This window comes from Podarcis melisellensis (genome assembly GCF_964234715.1).
Source record: "Podarcis melisellensis genome assembly, chromosome: 15".
NCBI lineage: Eukaryota > Metazoa > Chordata > Lepidosauria > Squamata > Lacertidae > Podarcis > Podarcis melisellensis.
In genome coordinates, this window is record NC_138532.1 from 2,677,420 (window position 1) to 2,705,271 (window position 27,852).

At 44.5% G+C, this 27,852-nt stretch overlaps 1 protein-coding gene and 1 long non-coding RNA gene across 2 annotated transcripts in view; both read right to left on the reverse strand.

Moving 5' to 3' along the window:
* LOXL2 (lysyl oxidase like 2) overlaps window positions 1–27,852 on the reverse strand; it is a 63,645-nt gene that overhangs the window by 21,968 nt on the left and 13,825 nt on the right. Inside the window, exons 3-6 of the mRNA XM_081890929.1 lie at window positions 17,797–18,008; window positions 13,729–13,948; window positions 7,919–8,102; window positions 3,772–3,923 (exon numbers count right to left, since the gene is read on the reverse strand). Coding sequence (XP_081747055.1) covers window positions 3,772–3,923; window positions 7,919–8,102; window positions 13,729–13,948; window positions 17,797–18,008 — 768 coding nt within the window. The remainder of the gene's footprint in view (window positions 1–3,771; window positions 3,924–7,918; window positions 8,103–13,728; window positions 13,949–17,796; window positions 18,009–27,852) is intronic.
* On the reverse strand, window positions 20,468–26,156 carry LOC309358287. The gene is made up of 3 exons (XR_014163413.1): window positions 26,085–26,156; window positions 22,597–22,774; window positions 20,468–20,554 (listed from the first exon to the last, which is right to left on the reverse strand). It is a non-coding gene; the product is annotated as an uncharacterized lncRNA (long non-coding RNA).

Below are 27,852 nucleotides of genomic sequence, written 5' to 3' on the forward strand. Positions count from 1 at the left end.
GCTCTTTAGAATTAAATTGGAACAAAATGCAACCTGTGGGAAAGCCCAGTTGCCGTTTGTTCCAATTCAGTGGTTAAGCAGCAGGGCAAACGGAGATGTGGATAAGCCCAATGTTGATATAGTTTATGCAGAACTATGGGCAAGGTCAAGGGGGACGCGGGTGGCGCTGTGGGTAAAAGCCTCAGCGCCTAGGGCTTGCCGTTTGAAAGGTCGGCGGTTCGAATCCCCGCGGCGGGGTGCGCTCCCGCTGCTCGGTCCCAGCGCCTGCCAACCTAGCAGTTCGAAAGCACCCCCGGGTGCAAGTAGATAAATAGGGACCGCTTACCAGTGGGAAGGTAAACGGCGTTCCGTGTGCTGCGCTGGCTTGCCAGATGCAGCTTCGTCACACTGGCCACGTGACCCGGAAGTGTCTCCGGACAGCGCTGGCCCCCGGCCTCTTGAGTTAGATGGGCACACAACCCCAGAGTCTGTTAAGACTGGCCCGTATGGGCAGGGGTACCTTTACCTTTACCTATGGGCAAGGTCACTATGCTGGGATGTGTGACAACATTCTCAAGTTCAATAGTGATCAGAGCTTTAAGTGTCCAGAGCGGCACTCCATTCACTTAGAGATTAGCTGGATTTAGCGACCTTCAGGCCTCCTCTGGGACCTACAACTATGAACTGAACCTTTTACAATTGGCTCTAATGCTTCATCAGTGGGTTCATGGGCTGAGATGATTGGGAGTTGCTTGACTTGTTGATTGCTGAACTTTCCACTTCTCCACATCACTCATTATAGGAACAGCTTTTAAATGCCTTCCTTGCCCATCTGTCCCCCACCCTCTTAATGCAAATGCAATTGCAATTGCATATTGATTGGTGGTTAATTTACCATTAGCTGTGTACCATTAGCCTGGGAACTTTGCTGTTACTTTTGATTTTAGCAGACTTGTGGACTGGCCACCCCTCAGGATCAGGTCTCAGAGTCTGCCCCCTTCCCCCAGGACATGGGACCTGGGTTTAAGAAAACCCTTGTACAGTACATTACAGAAGTTGCAGTGCCTCTTTGGCTGAGGGTCTGAAGCAGATGTTGATGTGATCTATGCCTAAAGGAATCTCTAGTGCTGAGTATCACAGATATGGGCCCAAATGTTTAAGTTAGAGAAGGGCTTCAGATCAGCTCCAATTGTCTGGTATAAAGAAGCTTCCTTAGTGTCATTTAAAGTTGCATATTTCAGAAAGTTTTAATGCTACCAGAAGTGAGAAGCACAGGAGTGTTTATGAAGCACAGATCTTGAAGAATGACTAGCATGCTGCTCTATGTTCTGCTCTCCGGGTCTAAAAGAACACAGATGTTAAAGTGAATGGAAGAAGTAGAGTCTGGCCAAATGATCAGGATACAAATCCCACAAGTTCAGTGCCTGCCTGCCAGCCAAGATCTTGAGCCAACATTTGAAGGTGACCTCAATGTGAAGAGCTGAGCAAAACCTCTTCTCATTCTCATTAAAACTAAATACATATTTAGTAACACTTTTAGGAAGTAGTCTAAAGCATCACCTTGGGGTGGGGTGGGGACACAGTAGCTACCTGAAGAGCCTATGCACATTATTGGTCTCTAGCCATCTGTGGGCCCATGCTGCCAAGCACTGGATCCAGCTTTTACTGTGCATTGACAAATGCATTATTTGAACATCTGCAGCGAGGTTGAATCTCACATGATGGCTTCTTCAAGTGGCTGCCATTTTGCCAATATAGTACTGCAATGCAGCACATCAAGTGCCCAGCTGCATCAGACTCAAGTGCCGTCTAGTCAAGCATCCTGTTTTCTCATAGTTGGAAGCCAGATGTCAGTGGGGAGCCTGCAAGCAGAATGTGAGTGGCCACACCACTCTTCATTTCACAAAATTTGCTTGGAAGGGACCTGCACATGTTGCCCGTAGCTTTATTTCTAGACCTCTCGGAGGGTTACAGACCAACTTTTTAAAAAGAACAGAAAACCCACAGTCTTGGGCATCTGCCCAGGGACACCATTGGAAGCTATCTTAGCCACCTTGGGCAACAGGTTGGCAACTCCTGCTCTGAACCAACCCCAGGTCTGATCTGTTCTGCAGAACAGCATTAGCAATACACAAGCACATGTTATGAGGGTGAGAACGAGTCTCATACAAATACAAATGGCTGCCCATTTGCAAATATGTTAGCACCATGAACCATAGGACTGTAATAGATTTTGTCCTTTGCTTCAGCCTAGACTGGAGTTGCCCTTAGCTCCTTGACCCATACTGCTGCTATGATCCCTCCAATACAGGTGAACAACAAATCCACAAAGACATTCCCAAGTGTTCTTCTGGCCCAAAGCACATCCCTTGTGTTTCCTTAGCAATACTAGTGAACAAGCAAGTTGTATCCCAATAATATTATTCTAGATTGAAGGAGAATAAAGGTAAAGGGACCCCTGACCATTAGGTCCAGAATAGCTCAGAGTAAAAACCTCCAGCACTCTTCTGGACATTTTGATTGTGGCTATACTATTTTGTGCTTCTAAAATGGAAAGAAGCCTATTTTCTTGGAGTTAATGATCAATGCATGACATGTGGCATACCCAGGGGTTTTTCCAGCCGGAACTCACTGGAACTCAGTTCTGGCACCTCTCAGGTGGGCACCATTGCCGTTCTAAAACAATGAGGAAGGTTCCCATAGTGAGTTCCAGCACTTCCTTTTCTAGAAAAATAGAACTGAGCATACCTGATGAAGGAAGTAACATTGATCAGAAAGCCATGGGCACAATCTGCTTGGAAGTTCTCCTGCACCATCCTTGAGACCTCCTTTTGACTAGAGATACAAAGACTTCAACCCTGAGATCTTCAGAATGCACAACTGTTGTCTGCTATTGAGCTCTGGATCTTGATATGACCAGGCAAGGGATGGAGAGCTCTGCATTCAGGTTAATGTTGCATGTCTCCTTCTATACTCCAGCTTAAGTACTGCACCCTTGAGGATAAAAAGACTACGCCATGTTTTTCCTTCCCTCCTGCTACCACTTTGTTCAACATCTTGTGTGATGAAAAGTGTTCAACATCTTGTGTGATGAAAAGTGCGGGAGAATTCAAAAAGCTTGCTCAAAACTTTCTGACATTTTGATTGATCCTAATAAAGCTGTTGTGGAACTGTGGATTTTGGATTTCATCCACAGTGGGAAAGTTTTGATGTCATACTAAACCCTAGTTTAGCATAACAAAGACCTACTTCGGATAGCCTTAGGTTTGCTTATTCCCACCTCTTTTCTCTTCCTTTGGTGCTTAAATGCAGCTAGTTGTTTCATAAACTGACAACCTGTGAATCATGGGTTATGAAGCTAGTTTGTTTTATTTTTTAAAAACCACAGTAAACATTAGCTACAGCTTAGGATACCTACGGCAAGCTAAACTGTGGTTAAGGGAAATTGGAAGCCAAAGCCATGCTAGAGGAGAGGCAGGCAGGGCAGCATGCAAGCCCTTCCCTCGAACTCATCTAGGTTCATTCTTGGCATATTCAACTATGGTTTAGTGTGACATTTCAAAATTGCTTGCATGGTTTGAACTTTCCAACTTTTGCAGTAGCTGTGGAAAAGGGTGCTGGCTTTCTGAAATATTCCTGTGAATTAGCTCCTGTGAGTTAGCTCAGAGTTCATTTTCACACTTGCTTGTGTAGGGGAACTGTTGCTTGTGGAAAATATCATAAATACAAAAAAAACCCCAAAAAACAGGAAAATGGTTCTCCCATTATAGACAAGACAGCTCTGTTCCTTACCTGGTTTTGGAATCCCATAGCTGGAACATTGCATCTAACAGAAGCATCTTCTTCATGAGTGCAACTTCCTAACTGGGTGCTGAATTTGCAGTCTGTGAAAGACTTTTCAAATCCTTTGCAATTTGCTTCAGTGACATGAATGGGGCCCATACCTTGAAGAAGAAACAGACACTCTCAATTTTCTACAACAAGTAAGATGAAGAAACGTTGGATTTCAGATATCATACTTCAGAACTCTAGACTTATCAAATCCCAAGATCTAGAAACTTCAGATACTAACCCAAGAAGACCACAGTAAGGATTTCTGCTAATGCTTCTTGCCACTTTTTAAAAACTGCTTGAGAAATTATTTCCAGTAGTTTATTTTGCTACAATAAAGAGGCCAGAAGGAAAAGAAAGGCCAACTTTCCACTTCTCCATCATTTATAAACTTCAGCTGGGGAACTGGAAGCAAAATATATATTACCCAGCACTTTTGGCAATTTCCTCCCCATCAGGAACCTGCACTTGATCAAGCTCTGACATTTCAGTGGGAACTAGGATACTTTTTCCAGGGCAATATAAAAGAACAGAAAAACAAGTAACTTCAAATACAGGTGGGCTACTTGAGGAGTCCAAGATTGTTTGGCCTTCTGAGGATACAAAAGGATTCCACAGGATGTTTTGAGCTTGAATAAGGCTTGAATAAGTATTTTATCATAATAAAAAAAATTATTTGTTTTTTTGGGTGTAGAATGACTCACACTTCCCACTTTAACATGGATAAAACTGGGACCTAGTTAGCCAAAGTTGGTTGCTTGTTAAGCCTGAAGCCCTTTCTCCAATAAATCTGTTGCAGCCTGGACCTGTGTGTGTTTACTGAGAAGTCTTGTGGCATTGAAGTAGGTCCCTACAATACAATAGAGGCCTTAGCCGCTAACGCATTCACCTGCTTTGCATGAAGAAGGTTCTCGGTTCAATCCCTGGCACCTCTGGCTTAAAAAAAAGGGGTGTGATTTTCTTGACTTTTTAAGGACCAAGCAAAACATTTCCAACCAAGGGCAAAGTGCCTGAGCCAACACCTGTCCCAAGAACCCATGAATCAGAAGATGCCACCTTCTGATGGAGAGAGGCTTTGTTTGGGAGAGTGTGGAGCAGAAGCAGCTTTTCCAGGAGACAAAGAAATGTATCATCGGCTGGGAGGGTGCAACTTACCTACACCCACACGCAGTAGATGCATTTATCACATGTGCATTCTATTCTTCATCACAAAAGCTCAAAGCAGCATGTCTGGGGTTGTTCCCCATTTATCCTCACAGTAACCGGCCCAGGATCTCCTGGTATGTTTCATTGCTGTGCAGGGCTTGGAGTCCTTGTTTTCTCAAGTCCAGCACTTTCTCCACTATACGAGTGTTTGCGTGTGCAGGTGTATTTCTGTAGTTAGCCTTTCACTAATGGCATACTCTGTAGACCCACTGAATTAATAGACATGATTAACCTAGGTCTATTAATTTCAATGGGTCTACTCTGAGAAGAGGTTAGTTGTATACAATCCATAATGTGAGGGTTTGGAGCCAATTAACTGATGTGAAAATCCCCAGTTTACCAGGTCATAGAATCCTAGAGATGGATCTGCCGGATGCCACGCAGGATGCAGTTATAGCACCCTTGATAGAGGGCTGTCTGGCATCTGTTTTAAAACCTCTAATGAAGGAGAACCCATAAATACCTGAGGCAGCCTGCTGCACTGTCAAACACCCCTCACTATTAGAAAGCATCACCCACTGTCCGGCCGAAATATGCCTCTTTGCAATTCCTATCCATCAGTTCCTAGTCCTACTGCCAAATATATTGCTTGCTCTGGCTGGCAGCAGCAACTTGCCAAGGCCTCAGGTAGAGAGAGGTCTTTTTCAGCTCAGCCACCCAAGACGGTAAAAAAGAGAGAGAGTTTCCAGGGTCTGACTGTGTAATGTGGCAGCAGGCAGCACGTTTGAGCCCTTCACGTGGCAGCAAACCTTTTCGTGTGATGGCTGGCACTTCTGCAGCCATAACTGCAATTAAATTCACATCAGAGAACTCTTCTGTGCTGCCTGGCTGGCAAGCTTGCATTTTTAAGATTCCAGAGAGCTGCAGTGTGTCTCATACGTTTTTATTCCTTTTCCTTTTCCTTCACCCCAAACCACACAGCTCTGGAGGCATTTCACCCTTCCATTATGTTTTATGGTGTGGTTTTTGGTTAGGTAGTGGATAGTAACACAGGCCTGGGGGTTGATTTGGAGGCTTGAGGAAGAGTCCATGGAAACGATTGCCTCACAAAGATGCAAGGAACCTTTTTTCCAAGCTTGAGGATCACGCTCCCTGCTGGGGGCCACATGCCTGTGATGGATGGGGCCACAAGCAAAAGTGGGTAGAGCAGCCCTGGTAGCCTTTACCTGTGCACAGCAGGCTACTTTCTATCCCTGTGGTCTTCCAGATGCTGTTGGGCTCCAACTCCCATCAGTCCAGGGCCACATGGCCAATGGCCGGGGAAGATGGGAGCTGTAGTCCACCAACACCTGGAAAGTCATAGAGTTCCCCATCCCTGTTCAACACAAACACACTTCTCCATGCAGGCATTATCAGAGTTCAAGGATACAATCCAAGAAGGCAAAAACACCCATGGGGAGCGGGGGGGGGGGTCTGGGCAGCGAGGCCGCATAAGGACCCTGGGCCTGTTTCCCACCTCTTAAAACCTAAAGATTTGTATGCGTTCAGGAAAGTAGTTTATAACTTCTCTTTTTAATCAGGCTTTGGAAGTCTCCTAGATATTTTGGCTGCTGGGAGTTTACTAATTATTTGTTCATATTGTGTTTGATTGTTTTTAACATAATAATCCCATTATAGAGGGAAAGGAGGATATACTTTTAAGCAATGGACATGCAAACCAGCTCCAAATATTGCAAAATGCTCCTCTGCTCCTCTCCCTTGCGTCACATTCCCGTGCAGTGATAGGGAATCCCCACCCCTCCCTCGCCAGTCCAGGGGCCAAATGTCACCCTCCAGGCCTCTTTATCTGGCTCTCAGGACTCTGCCCAAGCCCCACCTGCACCAGCCCTACTCTCTTCAGTTTAAGGACCTGCTCCAGCCAGGCCAAAGCACTCCAAGAACATATCCCTGGGGCTGATAATGCCTCTTGTTTGCCTGGATGGAGTTCGTGTGTCAAAAAATTGTTTTTTGTTTCCTGTTGGCTAAAGGTAGGAGGCACATTCATCCCCCCCCCCCGTTTTGCTGCTTCTGCTGCTGCTCGCTTTTGCCTCTGGGCTCATCCTCTGCTGGTATATGCCCCCCCCCCCGGACGTGGCCCATAAAGGAATGCAGATCTTGGGCCAAAAAAGATTCCCACCTCTTTTCTAGCATGAGAAAGACATTGAACTCAGGCCTGGGGTGGGATCAAGTGCACCCCTCAAGTAAGCAAGTAGTTGCCATTCACATCTAGGAGGAAAAGCAAAACTTGCAATGCAGGACAATGTTGTGGTGACAGCAAGGGCTGCAGCTTCCCCAAGGCTGAATGTCCCAGCCTCCACTGATAAGATTCCCCACAGGTGAGATCAGTGTGTCTCTGTACAGACACACTTTGCACCCTAATACGAGTCCCTCTGTGGGTATTCAGAATATCTGTGAGTATGGACCATGGTCTTGCTACTGCATAGGGACATAGGAAGATGCCTTGTTCCAGGTTAGACGACTTGCCCTCTAACCTGACATTATCTACTCTACATACCTATACCTAAGCCCTACATGGCTCAAGTCCAAGCTAAGTGAAAGACCATATTCCCTCATATGAGCCTGCCTGAAATCTTTGGGGGAGACCCTTCTCTCGGTCCCACCACCCTCACAGGCACACTGTGTGTGTGTTTAATTTTTTTAATGATGTTTTTTTAATGTTTTTAGCTGTTTTTGTTTTTATCTGCAAGCCACCTTGAGTCGATACTCTCAATGGCAGCAGCTCTCCAAGGGCTGCCGAGTTGTTCCACAGCCCTTGATACTTGGTCCCTTTATTTTAAACCAGAGGTGCTGGGGATTGAACCTGGGATCTTCTTCACGCAAAGCAGGCGCTCAGCCACTGAGTTCTTCATCTTGCTGTCCCGACAGCCCACTCTAAAGGTTCCTGAACAGGAAGCACACTTACCTTGCCCAAGCCTTGCACCCATAATAGCCTCTTTGGCAGATCCGAAGCCTAGCTCTCGGCAGACCACACTTGCAGAAACGAGGTTCCACTGGTCATCGCAAACAGTTCCCCATTCCCCATTCATCAGCACTTCAATGCGACCTTCGCCAATCTTGGCTCCTCCCTTTAACCTCACCAGTGGAAACTGAAAGATAAAGACCAAGGGGAAAAACCCTTAAGTTCACAGGAATGTAACCGCCACAGGCAACTGTCTATAACGCAGAGCAATTTGCTTCCTACTAGGAACTGGAGATGAAATTAACTCAGTTTATAGATGCAATTTTCCTGAATACACTACTGGAGGTGCCAAATTGTTGTTAAACACACACATTGTTTTGAAGGAGGGATAGTTAAGTGATGCCGCAACCTAGGGCACGATTCATTGTGGGGATAGAAGAGTCATTTTCTCACATTTTCAACCTTTAATTCAATTCTTCACATTTTCACAGCAATTTGCTTTTTGGAAACAAATAATGAAATTCCGCATCATTTTAGTGATTTTTTAAAATGTACATTTGTTTATGCAGTTTCTGTAAAGAATCCCAAATATGATCTTTTTGATGTACACTTTCACCTAATATACACAGTTTGATACAAATTATTTGGTCAGAGAACTGCATCACAAAATTTGGGGAACGCTGAATCTTGAAGAATAGATGTGTTTTCAGTTTATATACTGGTTTCAGAAATGTGAATTAGGTAATTTCTCATTAAAATGCAAATAAAATTAAATTTTTCCCTCCCCCAACTTATGGGCACTTCAAGGAATATGAGGTAGATCCTGGCCTACTTTCTTTTTTAACTCTGGGACAGATTAGGCTTCTCAGTAGTCGACAGGTCAAGAGGAGCTTCTGTGCCCCTCCCTATGATTAGCTGAAGCAGACTAGATTGTGTAATCCTAACACATTTGTGCACATTTTCTAAATTTGGATGGAGGAGGGAGAAGAGATGAACTTGCATGGTTCATTTGATTTGTTTGACAGAATTTTGTATCAGGTATAAAGATCTCATCTTTTCAGCCTTTACTGATAATGATAATGATTGTTGAATTCCAGCTCCTGAAAAGTTGGAATTAAAAAGAGACACAGCTATGCCCACTCAGGAGTATCGAAAGCTCATGTTCCTCCAGGCCCCCAAATCCAACAAGAACATCAACAGCTATGAGCCATAGGAAATATTTTAAATAAACTGAAAGCAGGTTCCTCATCCAAGGACACGATGTACATACTTCCCCATAAGGCTAGAGGACTGAAAATCCATGCTTCTATATAAAAAACAAATAAAGCAATTATTGGTGCTGAAATAAATGCACTCTCTGATGACTTACAGGATAACAGGGCTGTTCCAGGAACTCCACCTCAGCTAGGTTAGTCTGAGGTTCCATTAGGGAAAAAAACCTCCTTCTCCCACAGAACTCAGGTGTTTTGTGGATGCATTTTGGAATCAAATGATGGTGTGACGGACAGCTGAGCCAGACCAGAGTCTGGTGATGCAGCGCCTCAGAATTCCACCAGAGGGCTGGAGGCTCTGTCTGATTGGTTACCAAAAGGGGAGTGGAGCCAGTGTTTTGGGAGGAAGAATAAAAGGATAGTTTCTAAGATAGTTGAGCAGATAGTTAGAGGGAAAGAGCTGGAGCAATAGTCAGTTCTGGTCTGTGTGTGACAGCCTGATCTGCATCAACTGCGCAGCTCCCTTTGACAGCGGGGGGGAGAGCAGCTTGGGGGAGGGAGAGAACTTTTGCCTCCCTTTCCTTCCCCCCCACTTAAACTCCCACCCTCCCACGTCCAATTAGACACCACCCTCCACACAGAACCCCACGCATAGCTGTCAAGTGTCCCTTATTTGAAGGGACAGTCCCTTATTCCAGGGCCATGTCCTGCTGCTGTCCCTTATTGATGGATGTCCCTTAAATGATGTCCCTTAAATTTCAAAGGAAGTAGCTCCTCTCCCTCCCTCCCTGCTGCCCAGGGAGGAGGGAGGCTTGGCTGTGTTGCTCACCCAATAAGAAGTCTAAGAACGACTGGGGGTGGAGCTTGCATGCCTTGTGTGTGGCTAGTTAATGCAAGCTGAGGGGTTTTTTGAATGCTGGACGCCATTTTGTTGCACGTGCTGCTGCAAATTTTGCAGTGCAAAGCCAGGCTGGGGAGCCATCTTAAGTTGAGGCTGCATAGGCCTTGTGGTGCATGTGATTCAGATTCTATTCAGTTGAACCTCTGGTTACAAAGTTGGTTGGACAGTGTTCTCGGAGCTACCAGCATGAGTTTGACCAGACTGCAGGAGGACAGGAAGACTGGAGTGCCTGGAACAGGTGAAGCTGCAGGTCCCTTATTTTCAAGGCTGCTGGTCCCTTATTTTCAAATCTGTAAGTTGACAGCTATGACCCCGCACACGCTCCTGGTCCCTCCAATGACAATGGGTAGATCACTGCCAGTTTTTTATACTGGGATAAACTGCAACCTTTTGGAAGTTGGAAGTGCCTGGCCTGGGCTAATCAATCCAGCTCCACACATCTGTCTGCAACCTAAATGGCATCCTGCTTCCTGTGTTGCAATTTCTATCTCTGCTATGAATGTAGGAAACAAGGCGTGACACTAAAGCAGGGGTCAGCAAACTTTTTCAGCAGGGGGCCGGTCCACTGTCCCTCAGACCTTGTGGGGGGCCGGACTATATTTTGGGAAAAAATATGAACAAATTCCTATGCCCCACAAGTAACCCAGAGGTGCATTTTAAATAAAAGCAGCCATTCTACTCATGTAAAAACATGCGGATTCCTGGACCGTCTGTGGGCTGGATTGAGAAGGCAATTGGGCTGGATTCGGCCCCAGGGCCTTAGTTTGCCTACCCATGCACTAAAGTGTGGCAGCTTTTTTATACAAGATGGGATCATGGATCCATAATCTCCAGGAGTGCTGCTAACCAGTTTCACCAGCATCAAACATTTATCTATATATAAAAAAACCCCAAACCAATGCTTGTACTGTATGTTCCTTTGGGTAGTTTATCTGTTACAAGTCACAGTTATATAACGGAAAGGAATTGTCCACATTTAACACAGCAAGAATAGCAGACAGCACGAGAGAAACAAGGAGCTGCAAGTTCAGCCAAGCCAGCCAGCTCAGCAGTCAGTTGGCTTGAACAGAAGAATTTTGAACAAGAATGTGGCAAGTGTTTTGCCAAGAGCCTTGCCATTTCCAGCACTAAATGGAACATGCGCTCTCCTCAGTCAAAAAGCATCCTAGGTCAAAACAGGAGGGAGGCTATAAACGAGGCCTTGCACAATAGGAACACTAGCATCGTTACAGTACAAATGTTGCTCTGATGGACTGAAGACAGATGCAACTTTTTAAGAGTAGTAAATGTAGCTTGAATTGAGTACATCTTCCCTGCTGACAAACAAACATGCATTTCTGTTCTAGAGTGGTAAGCTTTGGAAAACAAGAGGTTCAGCGTGGTTGTTACTTTCTTGCAGTGGCGTAGCGTGGGTTGTCAGCACCCGGGGCAAGGCAAGTAATTTGTGCCCCCTAACCCGTGGATTTTAGAGAGCTGCAAGTGCGAGCGCCCCCTCCAGATGTTGCGCCCGGTGCGGCCGGCACCCCCCCCTGCACCCTCACGCTACGCCACTGCTTTCTTGCACCATTCACTCTGAATTGGGGTGAGGGGCTAGTTGTTATGAGTAATCATTGGTTAATACTCATGATATCAGCAACGAAACCATCCCTTAATTCCTGGACCACTTTTGCAACTGGATAGATAGATGATAGATAGATAGATAGATAGATAGATAGATAGATAGATAGATTAGATAGATAGATAGATAGATAGATAGATAGATATAGAGATAGATAGATAGATAGATAGATAGATAGATAGATAGATAGATAGATAGATAGATGATAGATAGATAGATAGATAGATAGATAGATAGATAGATAGATGATAGATAGATAGATGATAGATAGATAGATAGCCGTTTCAAAGATGGGTTCATACAGTGGTACCTCGGGTTAAGAACTTAATTCGTTCCAGAGTCCATTCTTAACCTGAAACTGTTCTTAACCTGAAGCACCACTTTAGCTAAAGGGGCCTCCTGCTGCTGCCACGCCACCACCGCACAATTTCTGTTCCCATCCTGAAGCAAAGTTCTTAACCCAAGGTACTATTTCTGGGTTAGCAGAGTCTGTAACCTGAAGCGTCTGTAACCTGAAGCATCTGTAACCCGAGGTACCACTGTACTGTGGTTGGAGAATCTACTAAGGCAACTGTTGAGAACACTGTTATCCCGTCACTGCATCCCAGAGAGTATGTGTATTCCTACAGCTCTGTAAATAATGCCCAAATATGCACAAGGAATTCATGGAAAGGGGCTATGAGTCACACTGGAATATCTTATCCCATTGCTCATGGTTGTGCAAACTTTCAGCCACATTAACTGTGAAAGAAATAGGCTTAAGCTACAGTGCTGTGGGCACTGATGTACCCAGTTTAATGGCAACAGCTTCCCCCAAGGACATCTGAAGGCTGCCGTTTTGTGATGAGGATACCAAGAGTTTTCTTTTAGAGATCCATAAACCTCTCACATGGTTCACTGAGGGTAAAGGATGTCAACCTGGTGCCCCTCAGCTCCCAAAATGCTGTGGCTGGCTAGAGCTGACAGGAGTTTGCAGAGTCCAAAGCGTCTAGAGGGCTCTAGGCAGACAAAGGCTGATTTACAGTGAAGACATGCTTGAATGCAAGTAATTCAGCGAACAGGACAGCAATAGTCCACTTACTCAGGTCCCAAACTCACCAGGTCATGATATCACTGTGCATCTCCCACTAGAAACTTGGCCAGGGAGTGTATGCCCTCTCCATGGCTGAAGAATGTGGGCAGGCATTCTCCCACTGGGAAATTAGCCAGTGTGGTGTAATGGATTAGACACATGCTTGGCCTGGGATTAGGGAGACACTGGTTTAAATCCCTTCTCAGCTATGAAAGTCACAGAATCACCTTGGAGAGTCATTAGCTCTCACCATATGAACATAAAAAGGGGAGGGGAGAGAACGATGTATACAACCCTGAGCACCTTGGGGGAAAGGTGGGATATAAATGTAATAAGTTAATGAGAGAGATTTGAGTCACTGCATCCAACTTGATGCAATCACAGAATAACTTAGGAGCAGAATAAATGTGAGATGAACGCCACCGCCCGACCTCAGAGCATGGGAAGTCAAAGAAAGATTTATAATTTGGCATAACATTTGGACTGTTTGATTACTTTATAATTTGAAATGTTTTAAATGTGGTTTTTATTGGATTGTTAAATTGGAAAACTTAATAAATATGATTCTTATTTTTAAAAAGATGTGAGCTGGAGACAATCAGGACCAAAGTTGGCTCTTCAGCCACAAGTTGGCTGTCCTTGGATCGGGGATGGCAAGCAGACATAGTATCTGTGTGGAGTCAGGACTTTCCTGTTGCCTTCATATGTAGATTCAGGTAAGAAAACATTTGTCTCAGTCATATCCACACCACTCCACTTTAACAGTCATGGCTAACTGTAGTTTGTCATGAGCTACAGCCCTCAACACCCTTAACAAACTACAGTTCCCAGGATTCTTTGTGGGAAGCCATGTTGTTAAAATGGTATAAGAGTGATTCAAACATATGGTGCAGAGTGTTAGCTTAAGCCTTCCACATGAGCCACATGGTTGGTTGAATACCCACAGCTTATTTCAAGCTCCACAAATTTATGCTCCTCAGCAATAGATGAACATATTTCTGTCTCTCTTACCTCGGGTTGGAAAGCTTTTCGGAAACCGCTGTGGCTGCCAGGGGCAAAAGCACGACCAGGGTAGCAGCTCACCACGGCAGGCATCCCATTCTCACATGTTGCGTTCCCACTAGCTGTGCTGATGCGATTGCCCAGTTTGCAGCTGGAGATGTGTGCCTCGTTGCCCGTGCAGTCCATGGAATAAGCCCAATAAGTGTGCTTTCTTTTGGCTGCCGTCATCCTTGAAGGAAGGAAGAAACCGGAATCACTGAGAGCCACATGCTGAGATAACAAAAAGTTGTGTTTAGCCAGATTAGTTGACGCAATAGGTTTGTCCTTATGGGCCAAGTCTTGTGACACTGCTCACATGCAAGCCAGGTAAATTCACACAATCAAATAAGCATATTCATCCAAATGCATATACAGGACTGTCTTGAGCTGAGATACATGAAAGAAACAGGGAAGAAACTCGTTAAGAACACATCAAAGAAGAGCTCTTAATTCAGGACCAAGGTTTGAGCTACTTCAATATGGCTTTAAGGATTCAATGTCTTGTATAGCAGGACAGGGGAACCTGTGGTCCTCCAGTTGCTAATGGACTCCAACTCCCATGAGCCCCAACAAGCTTGGCCAATGGCCAGGGACGATGGGAGAGCAAGTCCAACTGCATCTGAAGGGACCTGGGTTCACCATCCCTGCTACGCATGGCAGTGAAAATCTCAGAATGCTGTGTTGTGCAATGCTTTGAGGAAACCTTCCACTCTGCCTAAACCCACAATAGTTTTTTTAAAAAATGAATTATCTACTTGTGTCAGCAATTTAGATAGTGAATTGACAAATGCCTGGGAGTTGCTTGATGGAGGCAGCTGCTTGTGGTAGCCAGGATTTTGCTTTGAGGATTGATCTGGATTGACTAGTGCTAGACAGACATTTCACTACAAATCCATGAAAGTGGTTTTATTAGTGGCTATTTGCCATGATAGCTAAAAGAGACTTCCGGGTATGCCTCTGAAGCTCAGATACCGCGGGGCCAAGGTAGGGAAGGATGTCAACAGCCCAGATTCAATCCCTGACTTGCCTGGGTCTGGGAAACAGCCCTGACGGAAAACCTGGAGAGCTGCTGCCAGTCAGTGTCAAAAATACTAAGACAGATGGACCAGAAGTCTGACTTGGTATAAGGCAGCTTCCTATGTTTTCCCTGGACAATGGTTTCCATGTCCTTCTTGTGGGCTTCCCAGAATCTTCTGGTTGACTAGTGCATGAACCATGATGCTGGACTAAATACACCATCCAGAAGGGCTCTTCTCAACTTGGATGGCTTTAAAAGAGGATCAGACAATTTCATGGAGGGTAGGACTAGTCAGTGGCTACTAGCCATGAGGGCTATACACTGCCTCCACCATCAAGGTAGCATAAAAACAGAAAAACCCTGCTGGATCAGGCCACTAGCTCCTCTAGTAGAGCATCTCATTCTCAAAGTGGCTAACCAGAAGCCTATGGGAAGCTGCAAAACAGGACCTGAGTACAACACCATACCGACTTGGGATTCCCCCAAACCACTATTCAGGGATATGCGTACTGTCTCTGACAGTGGGAGTAGAATAAGTCCAGTCAAAGGTGACTATGGGGTGTGGAACCCATCTTGCTTTTCAGGCCAAGGGATAGACAGCTTTCTGGGTCATGTGGCCAACAGGACTAAACTGCTTCTGGCGCACGGAGGACTGTGTCAAGTGATAAAGAAGTACTGCTGCAGTGGGAAGGTAAACAGTGCCTCCATGCGCTCGGGGGTAGAATATAACCTTTGTGACTGGCAGTACATCTTGAATAGCAGTTGCACAAATAGGGTGAGTGCCATTGAGCTCAGGTCCTCCTCACATCTGGTTGCCCAATGTGAGAACAGGATGCTGATCTAGATGGTGCTTTGGTCTGATCCAGGGGCCTCTTCTTATGCTCTTATGGTACAAGAATGATTAGGAAAATGGCCTCAAAGAGTTCAGTGAAACGAACAGTAGGATAGGAAACTCCCAGAGCTTTAAAGTTGTTTTTCCTTTAATTATAAAACTGCAGTGTCAAATGCAGAACCCAAATTACATTCCAGGGTGAGAGTTTGGCAGCAAGGACAATGATGAACTAAGTTGTTTTCTTTAGCGAAATGAGGCATCTGGGAATCTTTTGGCTTCCCACCATCATGAAGTTCAGCAGTCTCACGTGGAATGCCTCAGCACGTAAAAGCTGAGGTTACGCTTCGGGAATGAAAATTCTTAGTTCTGCGGGCAAGGGGGGGAGTTCCTTTTAACCCACAGCCCCCAGAAGTACAGAGTCAGCTTATTGGAGTAGAAACCCAATTTGGAAACTGGTTTCCCAGCTGTGGAAAGCACAGTGTCAATGGAAGGCCCCACCCTTGTGGAAAAGGCTATTTACAATATTATGCAGAGTGAAACCAGAGAAATGAGAGGCATGTTAACAGGCTTCAGAGTCACGTGCAAAAAAGACTGGATCCAAGTGACTGGAGACTTTGCTTTCCCTTTAAGGCAGTATGTGAAAATACAAAGGCAGTATTAAGGAACACACTGGGAAAAGAGAGAGCTGCTAGATACCAACCAGCATCCCAACACGGGTAGTCTGGGGCTGGGCTCAACATTTAAAGAAACTCATACCTCACATCCCTAGCAAAATGATTCTCCAGCTTTTCTGCCTTCAGAGATCTCTATTCCACATCTCCCACAGAAATGACCTCCACTATTACAGAAGGTTCTGTGTCATGTTTAAATGTGCACACTGTGTTTCATGTCAGGCACATCTAGGATTGCTGAATATGTAAATTTCAGTTTCTAATTTTTCCAATATTAAGTTCAGCACATTTCCATATTAGTTTGCAAATAAAGTCCTCCTTTAAAATTCATCAGCATGTTAGAGCTAATTATATCTTGCACGCAATTTTCTCCAATATAATGCATTTTATGATTCCCCCCCCTAATATGTGCATTTATGTGCACATTTTAGTATGTGCATTTTTATACACATTGCTAGAACAGCATTGCAAAATTCAGGAAACACAGAAACTTTGCATGGATGAGAAAGTTACTAAGTGCTGCATGTGATACAAGCCATTGCCATCAAATGCCAGCCCATAACCTGCCCCCATTTAATCTGGAGGTGTTCAGGTGGGGCAGGATGGAGTACTTTGGCACTGCCACTAAACCTCAACTTTTGCAAACCGCTGCTTGTAGGGCAGCAGTGCATGCAGAGCGCAGACTGACAAGATGCAATTTATGGTAAGGAGCAGATGACCAGATATATAAATTGACAAGGCACCGCATCATGTCAGCACCATGTCAAAAAGAAGCGAGTTCACATGCGTCTCTCTCTCTCTCTCTTTCTCTCTCTCTCTCTCTCTCTCTCTCTCTCTCTCTCTCTCTCTCTCTCTCTCTCTGCCCTTCTTGTGGTGAATTCTTTCACAATGCATCAGGCTGAAATATAAACGGTGAGTTTTAAAGATTCCAAGAGGGGAGGAGAGAACTGGCATAAACATGTGATATTTTGTTCCCATGCACTGGACATAACACCAGGTCACCTGGAAGCACTTATTTACTGATGCCTGTGGAAAAAAACAAAAGCATCTGGACTTTGAAAAAGAAAGCCTTTCCATGCTGCTTTACATGATTTTAATCCAGGAGCCTTTCTGTTTTGACTTTTCTCGCTAATGAAGAACAACAAGAAACATAGGCAGTGGAATCCTGTAAGCAGGAACCTCAGTGGGGAACAGCCTTTGGACAAGCCAGAAGAACAAGCAAAAAAACCGCAAATGTTGAGCCTTTGGACCTCCCTCCACGGTTGCCCCACAAATCATGGTCTTCAGGCTGGAAAAACAATACAAACAGTTTCCTAACACAAGCTGTTCTGCAGCTGCCTGGGGGCCTCCCTTGTTATGAAGGAAATTAAAGGAAGAAAAGAAGCTGCTTAATACATTGACAAGGGGGTGGGGGACACCAAAGCAATTTGCCTAGGTTTTTGCCACTTCATTTGGAAACCTCTAGCTCTAAGCAGGGCCCAAGAACACAACCACCCCCTTTTAAAACCCTCTCTTACTTGTAGACTCTGACATTGTATTTCTTCTCTGATGGAAATCCAAACATGCCACAGACAACACGTGAGTTTTTTGTGGTCCAGTTCCTGTCACAGATTCGTTTCCAGACGCCTCCTTCTTTCACTTCCACGTAACCCTCTGTGACGGGAATGCGCTTGCGAATGGCAGAGAGGATGGGTCGGATCTGGGCATCTTCCACCTGGATGTTCATGTTCTAGGAAAAGGAGTTGGAGACAGGCAAAGGTTTGTTGCTAATCCATTGGCCACAATGCAGATAGAAAGCAAGCAACAAATACATCACAAACAACAGATTTGTTGCGCGGGTAAAACAAATATTATTACTATTTTATATTATTATTATTATTATTATTATTATTATTATTATTATTATTATTATTATTATTTCAATTTATATACTACCCTTTATCAAAAGATCCTACGGCGGTATGGGTGGGTGTACACACACACAAACACACACACACACACTGCTTTTTTATGAGGGTACGCAGGGGTACGCATACCCCTAAACATTTTGTGAATCTTTGTAATTTTGTCCATTTACTGTATTTATCTTCCCCAATTTGAACTATAAAATGGTGGTTTTCTTGAGTACCCCTAAACTTTTTTTTAAGAAACACTGTATATACCTGTGCATTAACTAAACTAACAACACTAAGTCTTCAACCAGGATTCAAATTACTGCCTTGAGAGCCTCTGTGCTGATAGTGGGGCATTTGAGGTCTTTTCCCAGTCATGCCTCCCTGCTCAGCAGGGCTGTTCTAAAGCCCTGAGGAATTGTAGAGATGAGACCAGGATGGAAAATCATCAAAACCTTGGCATGTGCCTGGAAGTGATGGTGCACCCAATGGACTCTTTACATCCAAGGCCTGGACTGGAGATCTGGTCATGGCTCTAGATGAGGGGTGGGCAATCTTTTTCAGCTGGAGGGCTGCATTCCTTCCTATGGGACCATCCTTGGGCAGCAAGTGGGGCCAGAGGAAAAACTTGGCAGGTCAATTAATGTGACTCTACCCCAGCTGAGAGGGCTGCCTGGAAACCTTTTGCAGAGTAGGCTATGTTCCAGCCCCACAAAAGCCAGAGGTTTCTACACCTACATACCCTGTGCACACACACATTTCGCAATCCTCCACTGAGACAAGATAGAGGCATGTTTCAATGTCCAAGGACACCTTCCAGCCAAGCAAAAGCACTTGAGGAAAACACGGAGCAGGACCAGTGGGGTGTGTGGCCTGGGAAAGAGAGGAGCTAATGAGAGTCCTGAAGGCCAGATAAGAGAGGCCTGGTGACAGGAGTGAGCCAGCAGTAAATTAAACTGAGCAAGTTGGAGTTAACTCTTTATTAGCAAAAGCAGGATTTGCACAGGAGTGTCTGGCCTAATGAGCATAGCAACTCATCTCCGACAGGTCCATGAAGCATGCCCCCATGAAGCAGTTGCAGAGACGGAAGGTCCCTGCCTCCCCACAGCCGCCTAAGTCCCCTCCTCTCCAAGGTTTACTCCAAGGAATCTGAGACTGCGCCTGTGTGAAGCTACCTTCTCCTCTGCCCTCTTCATGCCTCTCCTGGTTCTTGGAAACTGGGGGGATGGGGTGGCAGGAGCTTGTCGCAGCAGGAGAGGAAGACACCTGTGCCTCTTCACCAGCCTGACTCATCTCTGCCTCTTGGCCTCCCTCCTCTCCTGCTCCCACTTCTACCTCTGAGTGTGGACTTCTCTCTGTCACAGACCATCCCACCCTCTTCCAACATCTCCCCTTCTTCTCTCTCTTCTTCCTCCGACCACTCAACCTTCTTCCCTTGGGGGCTCCCCTGCTGGTGCCTCCATAGCTGTCAACTTTTCCCTTTTCTTGCGAGGAATCCTATTCGGAATAAGGGAATTTCCCTTTAAAAAAGGGAAACATTGACAGCTATGGGTACCTCCCACCATTCCTCTGTGTCCAACCAGTCTGTGACATCTGTGGGGCTGCCTTTGGCAGACACAATCTAGACACAATCTACATGTGGGTGGCCTGGTCAGGCGTGGGGTTGGTAAGGAGTTTCCTAGACGAGTAACCAGTTAGTGTGTGAACACACGCACCGAACCACTAACTATTGTTGCAGCCCTGTGGCTAAGTGAAAGCAAGAGACTTTTAATGAACTAATTATAACTGAATCATAAACCGGAAATTAAAATAGCGCTGCAATTCTAAGCATGAGTTGACTTTCAGCTCCATCAAAACTAATACAATTTACTTCAGAGAAAATGTGTTTCAGATGGGAACTATTATTTTAAAATACACCATTATTTCTTTTGCAGGAATCTAACATGTGAAGCAATCCTGCAACCAGGTTTACACTATGATTCTGACTTACTCTTTGGTCCCACAGATTCTAGCCCAGCTGAGAGGGCTGCCTGGAAAACTTGTTCATGCGCCCCAGAAGGACAGGATACAAGCAACCAGATAAATAAAATTTGCTGGCTAAAATTACACTGTTTCTGCTTCCAATAGCTGTGCCTTGCAAGAGTGGAAAGGGTCGATAGGTTTAACTAGCAATTTCCTAGGATTTCTGTGCTTGCCTTTGTGAAATTAATTCTCCTCTGGAGCACGTCTGGATTTCCCTTCCACTGAATTGATGGGTTATGAGTCATGAAGAGAGACTGATTTTCACATCCAGAGCCTACGTGACAGCAGCAGCATGCAAACCTCACAGGAACTCTGCCCCCCAAAAGCTAGAGCAGGCCAGGCAGGGAGGGGGAGCTCTTGGCTGCAGAGACAGGCAACAAAAAGGAAGAAAAGGAATCACTTACGGGGGGGGGGGGAGAGCCCACTGGAACTTTATATAAAGTACCCTAAAGAGCTTGTTTTCCTTTATATACATGGTTTATTTGTCATTATGTCACGACTGTGGAATTTTCCCCTTCCTATTTATAAATATAATACAGTACCTCTGAAAGTGAATTGGGTAGCATTGTGAAAAATAGTTACTATTTTTTAAATCTACTGTAATCAAATGAAAAGAAAAGCTGTTAAAAGTACCGTAAGTTGCATATGGCCTCAGCTTCATTAACTACAAACCCCAAAATCTGGGATCCCCTCAAAACTGGTGCAAAAGTTTTGCAGACTTTTTGCAGCAAAACCCCTGAACTTTGCAGTGAAAACCCTGCATTTTGCAGCGCTCCACAAATGGAGCAATAGACCCTTGAAGCCCCCCTGGCAGGGCTGGAGATGGAGTCCTTCCAGCTATGGCCTCCTGACTTGGGAACACCCTTCTCCAGCAGCCCCAGGCTGCCTGGCACCTACTCTGCTCTTCATTACGTGTAAGGGGAAGGCTCTTACAATCTCTTATGCCTTCCCATATGGCGTTTGTGCTTCTATTGCTGCTTACGGCTTGCCTTATAGCTCTGTCCTTTTAACATGAGCAACATGGGGCTATACAAGAGGGGAAGGGGAGAACGCTGTTGCTGTTTCTTTTTACTACTACACTGTGCACCGTAAAATGAAGAGCAAGATCAGACACTTATTGAATGTCTCTTTATTACATTTATATATTGCTTTTGATTCAAGGAGCTTATTTATTTAATAAATAAAAATAACAGAATCACAGAAACGTAGAGCTGGAGGGGATCCCAAGGGTCTTCTATGCCACACCCTGCAGTACAGGAACCACAGCTAAATGAGGTTCTTCTTTGCTATTTTATCCTCACAAAAACAGCGGTTGGCTCAAGGCCACCCAGAGAGTTTCATAGGTGAAGGGTATTTTGTTGGAAGCTGCCCAGAGTGGCTGGGGAAACCCAGCCAAATGGGTGGGGTATGAATGAATGAATGAATGAATAAATAAATAAATAAATAAATAAATGTCTCCCAAGTCCAATGTTCTAACCACTACTCCATGCTGGCTCTCTCTATGAAGTGCTCTATAACATATACATTTTTGGACAGTTTGTATATAAACTGAATATGGAAAGATGGGCTCAATGTGGCACCTCCTTTCTCCCCCTTTTCCAGCATCTAATAGTGGTTTTACCCAGCCCTTGTTTTCTCATGGGGCGTTTCCAACAATCATGCAGTAGTTTGGCTGTTTGAAGTTTCCACCATCTGTCCATGATATGCAATTGAGCAGGGGGCGGGCACACTTTTGCCTAAAGTCAGTTCACCACCATGCAAACAGGTCATAAGTTGTCTGAATTTTTGTACCATATGTTGATTTAGTCAAACATTGCCTGTTTTCCCTACAAGCAGTCATGCAAATAAATATTGACCCCACTGAACATTAAAGTCACTGAATTCAAACATTTGTTCCAAGGATTCAGCTAAATTTTCCAGATTAAAATAACTACTTTCCTCCTCTTCTTCGCAATAGATTTCCAGATTTGGTGTTCTTCGAAACCAGGCAAAGCTCTGGTTCAGCAGAATGTCAAAGACAGAAAATGATGAGTCCCAGCCCCAAGCAGAACGAGTTGGACGGGACAGTCCTATCAATCCACTTTAGCTGCAGAGTTGTAAACAGTTGTCTGGACTCCCTGAAGCTACAGCATAAATCTGATCCCTTCCGAGAGGAAACGAGCCAACTATCTCCATATTCTGCTGGAAAAGTCCCTATAGCTCAAGTGGAAAACTAGTGATTCTCCAAATGTTGTTGTATTCCAGCTGCTATCAGCCCCCAAGCAGCAAGGCATCCTCAGAGATGATGAGAGTTCAGCAACATCTGGAGGGTCACAGGTCCTTCATCCCTCCCCAACTCCAAACCCTCATCACTAGAAGAGGCAAATGCAGGGTGACCTTACTTTATATTAGTTCATAACTCACACAGTCTTTGGTCTCTATCTGCTGTGTCATCCATCGCTCTACCTCCTGCTCCTCTGCCTGTACCTTAGCAACACAAGTGTCCTTATGATGCAGTATTGTTTTATGGCCGATTGCTGCTGGAACTGGCTGAAGTCGTCTGCTTTTCGGTATTAAACAACCCCGCCTCCCGCTTTAATATCTGAATGGTGAAAAAGAGACAACCCCATCACAGATACTCCATCCCCTAAAATATATTCAGTGGATACCTGGAGATATTGGTCTTAGCACTAAAGAATTTCAGAAGGAAGCCCTGAAAACCATGTGAGCACCCTTCCGTGTTGGCCAGGCATTGCCTTCAGACAAGTAGCTGAAAGCAGAATTAAAAGAGAAGTTGTACACTTAGAGTGACAACTTTCTGCATAGCCAAAGTCCTTCTAAAGTGTTTAGTCACAATTAAGATCCCTTGCAACATTAATAAAAAGATTTCTTTTTGCAAGATTACTTCCCGGTTCAGTGCAGCTGGGGGATTATAGTGACTAACTATCCTTTAATTAGCTGATCTTTGTTATCTGCTGGGGCAGTGAAGGCTTCAATTTCTGGAATCTTCTCATTATTTCTTTTATTTCTTTTAAGGGAGGACAGAAAGTAGCTGAACAGAAAGCAAAAAAAGGAAAAGAAATAGCACAACATGCAAGGAGGAAGCTTTAAATTACAAACACAGTAGCCCCCAAAAGCCTTAATTATGCTTTGCCTTTCCGCACTAGACAAGATGCAGCTGCAAATGTAACATTTTACTGCAAAAACCACTAGCAAACCATGGTAGTGCTGCAGCAGCCCTTGTTTCTCTTCCTTAACGTTTCTAGTACAAAAAAGAAGATTCATGTACTGCAAAAAGAAATAAAAAAAATAATAATCCATCCCTCTTTTGTTCTGATTTTCATCCTGTGTTGGCTAAGAACGCATATGAACAATTTCATCAGCAATATTTCATAGCTTTTATCCTCAGAGGATATTTGAGTCTGCTAATGGTTTTACCAGGTCAGCACAACATTTAAGGTCTGCCAGAAAAGCTAACTTAAGCCTTTTCCCCATTTTCTTTCCTGCTTCCCAGTTCAACTTCATACAGGCACACAGTTTGCACACCTATAAAACAAAATAGTCCCACTAGATCTGCTTGTGTAATATTACATTGACTAAAACGATGGTGTAAAAGATATCAGTTGAGTGTTTTGCCAGACTAAATACTATTTTTCATCCTGGAAAATGAATTTCTGGCGCTAAGGAAAATGGTGGGCCCCATTTTAACTTTTTTGTCAGAGCTACATTGTTTAGCTGATTTATCGATTATGATCAATTTAATTTAAAACAATAAGATTGACTAAAAAGTGTCAGCAGATTTTGTATTTCAAATCAAGCTCTTTTAAAAAGGGGAAGGACTGTGATTCCATGAACGGCTATGTGGTTCAGTGGGACAGAACATGCTTCACGTACAAAATGTCCCAGTTGCATCTACAGGAAGATGGGAAAGACCCCTGCCTGAAACCTGGAGGGCTACTGCCAGTCAGTGTGGACAATACTGAGCTCGATGGCGCAGTGCCATGGACTGGTTGGATAAAGAGGAGTGTTGGCAGGCACCAGCCAGGAAACCCCAAGGACACCCCCAGGGGAAGAAGGCTCAGAGCCCAGGGATTGGTGGTGGGACAACGATGAGAGGTCAGAGGCAGAAGACTGGGAGGATGAAGTGTCAGAAGTTGAAGAGGTAACAGGTGAGCAGGAAGAAGCTGGGGCACAGAGCAGCCCCGATTTAGAAGCTGGAGAGGATTGAGGGCCAAGAGACAGAGTTGAGTCAAGCTGCTGGAGAATCCAGGGAGTCTCTCCCACCTGCTGCAACAGGGTTCCCTCCCCCCCTGGTCTCCCCAAACATGCAGAGAAATGAAGAGGGTGGAGCAGTGGGAGATAAGACGATGGAGCCTTAGGCTGCTGGGGAAGGAAATGGGGGAAGAGGGGCCTTAGAGAGCAGTGGGAAGGCAGGGACCTTCAGTCCTCACAACTGTCGCATTGGGGCAAGACCTACAGGGAAGAGTTGCTCTCATCACTAGGACGGCACTGTTTCATTTCTTTAAATAAAGCAGTAATTTCACCGATGTTGGGGGCTTTATTATTTTATTGCTGACCTCTGTCTGGCTTTAGCCCCTGACAGACAGTTTCCTATATTCTACTAAGTTCATAAACTTCAAATCTTTAAAAAGGTATTCCTTTCTGTGTGTGAAAGCCTAATGCCTTTTCCAGTTCCCTGCTGTGATATGTGTGCTGTACAAGTATAGCTTTCTAATATTCAGTTTTATGTAGATCTAACTGATATAATCAACCAATTACCGGTAACTAACAATGCAATCCCATGCATGTCTACTCAGACATACGTCCTATTGGGTTCAATGAAGCTTACTCCCTGTTGGCACAGGATAGCAGCCTCAAACTCTTGTAATTAATCATTTTCCATTTCTTTACATTGGGTATAAGTCCTATTTATTATTATATTCTGTCATGTGTTTATGTTGTGCATCATTTAGATTGTCAACAGCAATGGGTTAAAATAACCATTATTTTTTTTTAACAAACTAACAAAAATATGTCAAAGAATTGCCAGTTGCCCTGGTGAGTTTGGATAATTTCCTTCCGTTTTTAGAGTTCTTTAATGACATTTAAATTGAAAGCCCATTATCATAACGTTTAGGTCTAAGCTGAAGCAAGTGTTATATTGCAGTAGATCTGGGCAACGGAAACGCCCCCCAGCTATTCTCTCTCCATGAAGCCAAAGAAAATAAAAGACGAACTTATCCTGAAAGCTGGAACAATATCTGTTCGAGCTTCGTCCATGGTATTTTATGTGCTTGTGCCAAAGATGGAGCTACTGGTTAGGTTTGCTTCCTGATTTATAGCCGTGCTTTTGTGCCTTTGCCAACTGCAAAACAGGCAGAAACTCAAAAGGCAGAGAGGTATTTTTCATGGAAATGCAACTGAATTCCTCATGTCCCATAACTGTTAAAGATGCTAGCCTTCCCAGAAAGCAAAAGATGGCAGTCATATAATTGATTCAGACATCAATTTCTTCAGCCAGACTAACGTTCTCAGGTCCAGTGTGAGCAGCAAGCATCGTTGATCAGTTGCTGGCCTCCCAGTACACCCTCCTCAGCAGAGTCCACCACTTAACGCCTGCTCTGGTCTCTCCTTAAAATGAACATCCATAGCAGTTCCAAGCAGAGGCCAGCTATCTTTTCAAGTTGGCTACCATGTTTTTGTGGTGGCAGCCATGATTTTTTCACCACAATGTCTTGGTAGCCAATTCAACCTGAGGGAAGTTGATGACAAGGGCAAGGCCCCCAGGCCACTACAAGTCCTAATTAGCGGGCCAACCATTGTTTCAGGAATCCCACAGTCCACACTTTACTGGGGGCTCCCTCACCCTTGGCAGTGGACCTGAACTTGAAGTCTAGATACCAGTATTTCACCTGCACTGACTGATAGCCCAGAGAACCAGAGCACAGCATCTTTGAATGCACAGCTCTCAACAATAGAACAACAGAAGCCTTGGTATCTTCTGGAACTTTCCTACTTTTATCGGTTCCTGCAGGCTCTCCCAGTCCCTGACTTACTTCAAGCCCTTCCATCTGCTTGCCAGCAACCCAATGCTTTTTTGCCTCATACTCAATTACTCTTCTGAAGCCCTCAGTTCCCATCCTGTCTTCCTTGCTTTGCCCTGACATGAACTACCATTGTGGAATTTGCCTGCACCAACCCTGGAACAACATCTGTCCTTGAAGTGACTCATGTTATAGTCTCCCGCCATTTACACAACTTGGCAGCCAGCCTCTAGAGCAAGGCTGGTTACAGCTGTTTGTTGGCCACGCTCCTGGCAAGCCTTCACCTGATATGTGGAACATCCTCAGCAGAAAATCTCAATATATTACCAACAGCTCAAAGGATTTTTGTGAATAACTCCCACTAATATTAAGTTTAGAAAGTTGGTTACCACACTGCTCCCAGAGTAGTGCTGGAGCAAATATTTTTAAATTGCTGAAATTTCCATTTTAATAGAGATTTTTGGTGGTTTTGACATGAGTGGAAGCGTCCACAGGCAGCTGCATTATATTAGTTCAGTCTATTTGTCCATCTAGCCAACTACTGACCACACTGTTATGTCATGCTAAACCACAGCTTAGTGTGGCAGAAATGAGCCACAGAATGCCTTTTTGGTGTGCACACTCCCCACTCCATCTCTCCTTTTCTTTCACAGTCAGGAACAGGAGTTAAGCAGCTTTCATTTTCATTTAATCACAACTTATCATATTGTCCAAACCCAGAACTGTAGTTAACTATTGTTAGTTTAGACAAGGCAGCTTCAAGGAGCTTGTTTGAAACCATAGTTCACTGGGTGACCTTGGGCCAGTCACTGTCTCTCACCCAAACCGGCTGTTGTGTGGAGGGGGAGAACCATGTACAGCACTTATATAAATGCCATGAATAAATAAAAATAAATCATCCCTGAGTATTAGCCATGATGGCTGGGGCTGAAGGGAGTTAATATCTAACAGCATCCATTGAGTACGATGTTGGCTACCCCAGCCATAAAGTTTGTGAGTTCAGGTGATACAAAGTACCATGAAGCAAAAGCTTCTGACCATCTGCATGGAAGGAAGAGAAGGGGAAGCACATAAACCCAGGACCCACTGGGTCTTGTTCCTCCTCATTCATGCCAAGCTGGTATGATGTAGCATGATGTCAAATGCAAACAATTTCTTTTTTGACTGGCAGCACCTTTCTAGGATCCCAGGTACAGCTCTGCCCATCACCTGCTACCTGATCCTTTTAATTGCAGGTGGCCCCAGGAGTAAACCTGAAACCCACTGGATGCAAAGCAGGTGCTCTACCATTGACCCTGCTCTGAACATTCCCAATGAATGAACCTGAGATCAACTATCCATGGAAGGAACAGCTGGATACGACACTGGGGTGAAGATCTGAATATTTTGAAGAACTCTTGTATATACAACTGACAGACGGATAGTTGGAAGTCCTTTTTACTTGTTTCTTTTCCTTTCTTTTCTGTTCTTATATTATTTTCTTATTCCTTTAATATTTTTATCCCTTGGTTATCTTTCCTTTTCCTTTTTTGCTTTGTTCTTGCTTCTGCTTTGCTCTGTTCTTTTGTGTTTCTTGTTGTCGTGCACTCAGGGTTGATGAGGGGTTTGCATGCAGATGAAGGTGAAGGACCAAGAG